This window comes from Portunus trituberculatus, chromosome 31 (genome assembly GCF_017591435.1).
Source record: "Portunus trituberculatus isolate SZX2019 chromosome 31, ASM1759143v1, whole genome shotgun sequence".
NCBI lineage: Eukaryota > Metazoa > Arthropoda > Malacostraca > Decapoda > Portunidae > Portunus > Portunus trituberculatus.
Window position 1 is genome coordinate 1284122 of NC_059285.1, and position 7500 is coordinate 1291621.

At 41.5% G+C, this 7500-nt stretch overlaps 2 protein-coding genes across 2 annotated transcripts in view; both read left to right on the forward strand.

Moving 5' to 3' along the window:
• The window catches only part of LOC123511499 (negative elongation factor D-like), a 12619-nt gene extending 8647 nt beyond the window's left edge, over positions 1–3972 (forward strand). Inside the window, 5 exon segments of the mRNA XM_045267450.1 lie at positions 1–137; positions 421–561; positions 1374–1497; positions 1862–1889; positions 3370–3972. The exon segment at positions 1–137 is cut by the window's left edge and continues 74 nt beyond it. Coding sequence (XP_045123385.1) covers positions 1–137; positions 421–561; positions 1374–1497; positions 1862–1889; positions 3370–3373 — 434 coding nt within the window. The 3' untranslated portion in view covers positions 3374–3972.
• A 1424-nt stretch (positions 3973–5396) lies between these two features.
• The window catches only part of LOC123511498 (uncharacterized protein DDB_G0271670-like), a 12174-nt gene continuing 10070 nt past the window's right edge, over positions 5397–7500 (forward strand). The window contains exon 1 of the mRNA XM_045267448.1: positions 5397–5468. Coding sequence (XP_045123383.1) covers positions 5450–5468 — 19 coding nt within the window. The 5' untranslated portion in view covers positions 5397–5449. The remainder of the gene's footprint in view (positions 5469–7500) is intronic.

Consider the following 7500-nt stretch of genomic DNA (forward strand, 5'->3'; position numbering starts at 1 on the left):
GCACTGAGTCCACGCCAACCCACTTGGCTCTGCTGGATGAGGTGGTGTCCATCCACCCTCTCCTCCACAGCCGTGTCCTCAGCCTCCTGGTGGAGCTCTTTGAGTCAGAGTTCCAGGACTTGGAGATCCTGGTGCAGGTATGCTGGTGAGCCTTAGTGAGGCTAAAAAAGGTATTAAGAGTAGTAAACAGTCAGAGAGAGAGAGAGAGATTTGAAGTTGTCTTGAGGAAGAACTTACTGAAAGTACATGTATATAACCCTGTAACTAAAACTGAAATAGATATGAAAACTAGTCATTGCAAAATTAGATTAGATCTTGTTTATGTGTAGTTAATGTTAGCTCCTGTGTGGTGAGGTGAGGTAGTGGGGCAGTCAGTGCAGGGTGGACAACCTGGAGTGATGAGACTGTCTCTTTCCTTAGCTGGAGTTGAGGAAGATGTTGCTGGACCGCATGGTGAATCTGCTCAGCCGAGGGTGTGTACTGCCCGTCATGGAGTACATCAAGGGCTGCTCCACCAAGGGTGACACTGACATCTCCCTCATCAGATACTTTGTTCGGGAGGTGCGTGTGTGTGTGTGTTGACCTCATGGATTTTGTTACTGTGGTCATTATTATTGATCTCACAGCTAAGTCTTGCACGGTGTATCTTTACTTCCATGCTGCTGATTTGCATTTATTTGTATCATATTTGTCATTGTTCTCGTTATTAGTCACACTTGTGTCCACACCAGTGGCTCTCAAAGTGTGGCTTGGCAGTGCACTAAAGGCATATCTTGGACTTAAGAGTACACCAATCCTGCAGTAAGTATTGCACATGTCCAGCGATAGGCACAATTCTTAGAAAACATGCCTGCCTCGGAAGTTTAGGCGGTGCACTTTGGTGATGGTCACAGTGCACTGTTTGCAAATTACTGTTTCTTCTTCCTGGGAGTACCACTTCTAGAAGATTTCAAGACACTTCAAGTTGTCTGATCCCTGAGATATGTATAATTTATAAAACCAGTTTAAGTATTTACATTATCTTGTGTTAGCTTTTATTATGTTTTTGTACGATATTTATTATCTATAAATGCATTTTTGTTATATAGAAACACGCACAAAGAAAAAATTTGTGGATTTTTTATTAGTTAATTATTTATTCAATTTATTGATTTATTTTTTTGTTTGTTTATTTATTTATTTTTTGTTTATTTATTTGTTTATTTATTTATTTGTTTATTTATATATTTATTTATTTATTTATTTTTGTCCCTGGTCAATGTTCTTGATACATAATAAAAGGAACACAATGAGGTCCTGAGTGGAGGTTGGAGTGAACCCTGAAGTGTAATACTCAGACCCAGCTTTCATGTGCCTGGGCCCTTCACCCTCAGGTGTTGGAGATTGTGGCGCCACCATACACAGTGGAGTTTGTGCAGCTGTTCCTTCCCCTGGTGGAGAACGAAGACATCACTGGCTCCATGAACACTGACAACGACCTGGTGACTGAGTTTATAGGTAAGGAGTGCCCCAGACTCGGGGTTTGAGCCTCACTGAACCCATTCACTGCCATATGGAGCAGCCCTCAGCATTGAAGGCAATGTGTGAAGCCTCCATAAGCATTCTCAAGAAAGGAAGGGATGAAAAGAATAGATTCACAATTTGTAGCCAGTACAATGTTTGGAGAAGGCTGTAGAAAGAGAAGTAAAGACCCAGAGTGGCTAGTAATGAGGGAAAGATGTACCAAATAGCAGTGAATGAGTCAGGGATCTACAGGGAAGGTACAATTAAGTGTAGTCAGTGAAGAATGATGCGTTATTGCTCTGAACAAATTTTTTTATGCCTGACTAGTAATACATGACTTTTCTTTTCTTTTTTCCAGCTCACTGCAAGACCAACTATTATGTCATGTGTGTGTGTGTGTGTGTGTGTGTGTGTGTGTGTGTGTGTGTGTGTATGTATGTGTGTGTATGTATGTGTACTTAGCTGTAGTACACAGGACCTGATGTGCACTTATGTACGTATGTTGTCTTTCCTCTGTATCTACATTTAGCAAGTCTTTCCTCCATCTCCTTGCCACTGTTCCTGTTTCTTTTGGCTCATTCCAGATATTTTCTTTGAGGGAAGCTATATTTTTTTTATCCACTCTTGTTCAAACATCTTCCTTTTCACAGTACTGCTTGCCTCTAATATCCACCATTTCTTTTACCAACTCAGGCATCTTCAACTCCCTTCCTTTATGTTCTCTCCTCCTTTTCTTATGAGGACACCACACAACATGGTTACTTATTGCAATAATCACTTTCCTCACATTCTTATCCAGTTGAAGAGTTACATTTGTGCTCCTCATCTTTTGCAAAGCTCCAGATAATTCACCACATGCTTCTGTAGTGGTGAAGGGTGTCAGTGGGGAGTGGAACCTGAACCAGTGATCTGCATGAGTGATTAAGATAACACTAAGACAACTAGTAGAGGAATTCAGAATATTGTGTGAAATAGATTAACCCCTTCAGTACTGAGATGCATTTTTACCTTGAGCTTTGTGTGCGATTAGACGATTATATTGACATTAGGAAGGGTCTATGGAGGTCAGAAGATTAGTGGCCAGTGTCTTCACTATTCTAATCCCAACATAAGTTTCTGAAGCTGTATTAAATCTCCAAATGGTAAGTACAGTGAATATGGAAATGCATCATGGTATTGAAGGGGTTAAGGATGAATGTAGTTGAGAATAAGTAATGGAGTGTGGAGGGAGCAGATGGTAGGAGGGTGAGTAGAGTTTTAAATGTTCTTAGGGAGTAGATAGTAGAAGGATGGGTGGAGTTTCGAGTGTTGTGTTGCTTTGTGATGGGTGTGTTCAAGTGTCCAGAGCTGTGTGTTGCAGTGGGTGGAGGGCAAATGTACTGGAGGAAGCAGGAAAAGTGAGAGGAGATATGAACAGTGTGTGTGTGTGTGTGTGTGTGTGTGTGTGTGTGTGTGTGTGTGTGTGTGTGTGTAAATGTTTGGTATCATGATTATGCCTTCTTGTTTCACCAAAAGTTTGATCTTCTTCTTCTTCTTCTTCTTCTTCTTCTTCTTCTTCTTCTTCTTCTTCTTCTTCTTCTTCTTCTTCTTCTTCTTCTTCTTCTTCTTCTTCTTCTTCTTCTTCTTCTTCTTCTTCTTCTCCTCCTCCTTCTCTTTCTTCTCTTTCCCCTTCCCCTTCCCCTTCTTGGAATTCTTTGTTACCTGGGTATTTTCACTTCCATTTTCAGGTGTCTCCTATTTTTTCCTTTCCACTTAGAATCCCCCAGTTATTGTTATGCCTTTTGCCAGTTTTACCCTTGTAGCTTCATACTGTTCCTTCATGCTTAGGTGACAGTAAACAACTTTATTCTCTTCCTTCATGCTTAGGTGATAGGAAGCCAACTCTACCTGTCTCTATGCTGATGCCACATGGCCAGTGTTGTTGGGGGCTGACAGTCATTGCCACCCCAGTGTGTTGAGGCTGGGGAGGGGAGGTCCATGTGAAGACACCACCACTCTGCTTGATGAAGTGTGCACTGTTCAACTGGTGGGGCTTGATTCTGGCACAGGGTGTTATTCCACTATGTTGGTTTGGTGTTCCTCCCTTCTCTGATCTTTTATTTTGGCAGGGACCACTGTTTTCTATGTGTGTGTGTGTGTGTGTGTGTGTGTGTGTGTGTGTGTGTGAGAGAGAGAGAGAGAGAGAGAGAGAGAGAGAGAGAGAGAGAGAGAGAGAGAGAGAGAGAGACTGTGTAGCTATAAGTGTGTGAGTGTCTACAGTCATCATCTCACTTCATGTATGTTTATATTGTTGTGAAAGGACATTTTTTATATGAATGCACATTTTTTTTACCATTAATCTCAAGCTAGAGTGAGTAACAAGTTTTGCATCTGTTACGTACAACTACATTCAATCCACTTTGTGTGTCTGTAATGTATATAATGTCACCCACTTCATACTACATAAATATTTTGTTTAAGAAGACATCAGCACTGTGGTTTTCTTATTTACCAATCCTTCATTCTGCGCTTCACATCACCAGTGGAGACTCACACCACATGGACAGCACATTTCCACCCTGGATTTCTCTTTGTGTGGTAATTGATAGGTATGACGTGTGCTCCTCTCTGAAGGGATAGGAGCTAAGCCAGTGTATGCCATCAGGCCTTGCTGTGGCTGTATGTGACCTGCTGAAATATACCAAAGCTCCTGGTGTGTTGTCTTGCCTTACTTTACCGCTGTGCTATATTTCTCATCGTCTCCTGTGCCTTGTGGCTCTGATGAACTGTCCACACTGTCATATTCCCTCGCTGCAGCTTTATCAAGTCATCCACATACTTTTTTGTCTCTTCTCTTCCTCTCCCTCTGCCTTCCTCCATCATTCCCGTCATCATCAGATTCTCCATCCTCTCTCTTCTCATTACATTGCCAAAAAACTACAGCTGTCTTAATCTCACTGCTTCTGCCAACTCTCTCCTCTCTCCCAACACTTCTTCCTTCGTCCTTCTTGCCGTCCATGGAGTTTCAGAGTTTTTATCCTTCTCCCCCACAGCCATGTCTCCGCTGCCTCTGGTCTCCTCACCATTGTTGTTGTCATAGGCCAACTTTCCACATCAAATTGTGTTGTTGACCACTTGTGTTTTTGTTACCATTTTTATTATTTTTTTATTTATTTATTTTTTTTTCTTAATTTTTTTTGTGTGTATGTGTTTTATAGAGAGCAACAATAATTGTAATGTTTCGCTAGTCTCTGGTATCAATATGTCATCAGCATAATATGTTATTTGTATATCGTCCTCCAATACTTATACCGTTTTGTTCTCTGATGTTCCGGATTATATTCTCCATATAATGAAAATAGGTCTGGTGACAATATGCAGTCCTGTGGCAGCACAGTGGGTGGCCCATAAGGCCCCCTTCCCACTAGGGGCTGACAAGGCTTTGTCTGAGCCTCTCCATGTGTGATTGTTAGCATGGTATAAAGATACCTACATGTACGATTACTCACGTAATTCTCATCCTTTCAATGTGAGTCACAGATTAGTTCTGTGTGATGGAAGGAAAGGTAAGACAGCGGTGTTTAGGTGAAGATGGTTTACTTCATCCATTCATTGAAAGATGTACCGGTGTAGATTTTCATGTTCGTATTTCCCTTCGACTGAATTGATAGTGCAAGTCTTCATTCTCTGATCTACCCCACTAAGTATTGAAAGGTTAACTGATAAGATAAAATGTTCAAATTCAAATTTCCCTCCCGTTTGTGACACTCGCGACTGAACGAAACAATCACAAACTTTTCTTTCCCTGAACCAAATGATAAATCCATTCACTAGAAACCCCCACTAAATTATACCTGACCAATAACTTGTCTTAGTGCACACAGACATGAACAATAGTAACAATAATAAGTAAGTTTTGACACGAATCCTGTATTGTTTTGCCGTGACGTCACGTCCGCGTTGAGAAATGGCGGACTCCCGTGTGGGTGAGTGCATTTATTAATCCCCGTGCTGCCCTCCCAGACCCCGCTGCGTCCTCTCCTGCAGCATCGGGGGCCACTACCTTGTATTTACAGGGTGGGGGCGCAGAGGGTGGTAGGGGAGGAGGGAGACTGGCGTGTGTTGGAACAAAGGGGCGGCGGCAAGCGGTGGCGGTGTGCTGGGGACCTGGTGACCTGTGATTGCTGCCTGGTGTTCCTCCCCTGCTGGTTGTTAGTGCCGGAACGGGAATAGTATGGTTTTTGGCCGTGTCTCCACCTCCAGGCCTGCGTCCCCCTCCCACCCTCCCGCCGTGGGTAGCAAGGCATGGCTGGTGGTTGTGGTGGTGGTGGTGGTGATGCGGTGTGGAGTTTTCCGGGTGTGGTTGTGTGTAGAGTAGCAGTGGTGGGTGTTGTTGAGGGAGCATTAGTGTGTTCATCTGAGAGCGAGGGTGGGTCAGGTTAGGGGTGTTTATATTCGCTGTGTCAATGTGGCTTTTCTCACCCGCCTTAACCCCTTCAGTACTGGGACACATTTTTACAGTGAGTTTTGTGTACGATTAGACCATTTGGAATTATTGCAGTTTGAACAGATACACTACACGGAACGATACGCATTCTCACGTTCCAGATCACACTTCTACCAGCATTTCTAACCCCATTTTACCCTATCGGAAAATAGGGTTAGGTTAGGTTAAAAGCCCGCTTTCCCAGGAGGTCCCCCAAGCTTGTTAGACATAGGGAAAAGAAATTTAAGACAGGGTATATTGGTTGAAACTGCAAATTTACTGACTATTTATTATTGACATTAGGAAGGGTCTATGGAGGGCAGAGGGTTAATGGCCACAGTCCTCACTATTTTTATCCACCACATAAATCTTAATCCCTTTAGTACTGGGACACATTTTTACCTTGAGATTTGTGTACGATTGGACCATTTTATTGACATCAGGAAGGATCTATCGAGGGCAGAGGATTGATGGCCACAGTCTTAACTATTTTAATCCCCCACATAAGTTTCTGAAGCTGTATAAAATCACCAAATAGTAACCAGAATGAATACGGAAGCGTGTCATGGTCTGAAGGGGTTAATAGGTTAAGTCTTGGTGTGAGTAATTTGAACCCACGCAGCCACTCCAAGACATCCATAATGCTGACAGGAGGCGTGACAGTTAACCCCTTCAGTACCAGGACGCATTTTCATATTTGTTCTGGTTACTATTTGGTGATTTTATACAGATTCAGAAACTTATGTAGGGATTAAATTAGTGAAGATTCTGGCCATTGATCTTCTGACTTCCATAGACCCTTCCTAATGTCAATAAAATTGTCAAATCACACCAAAAATTCATGATATAAAGGGTTTCCAGTACTGAAGGGGTTAAGTTGAGATGGACAGGAGGGAATAGGAGTCAATGAATGAAAGTTATGATAGGTCAGGTTCAATTATTATTATTATTATTATTATTATTATTATTATTTTTCTAGTTTAGGTTAGATGAGTTAGTTTGTTCGATGGTGGTGGTGTGTGACAGTCAGCTGGTGGCGAGGGTGAGTGGCGAGCAGTCCTCTCTCAGGGAACATGCAAGTCACGTGTTATTGCTGACCAGTTTACTTCATTTTGATGACATATATATATATATATATATATATATATATATATATATATATATATATATATATATATATATATATATATATATATTTTTTTTTTTTTTTTTTTTTTTTAATGGGGGTCTGTTTAGTAAAAATTTCTCATTATTTTTACTTTATTCTTTATTTTGTTAGTTTGTACAGTGATGGCTGTAACACTTAAAAACCAATGATTTATATACTGACAAGACACACTGTTCTAATATACTTGTCCTTCCAGCTCTCCTTGTTTCCTGGCTCCATTGTCACAGTTCTTTCATACAGCTGATTTGACGTGACACATATGAAGCCACGTTGTTGGTCTTTACACACACTCCTGTTCTCTTATTCTTTATCCTCTTCCCCTTTTCGTTATCCATTTTTCTGTGTATCTGCTGTTTTATTATCA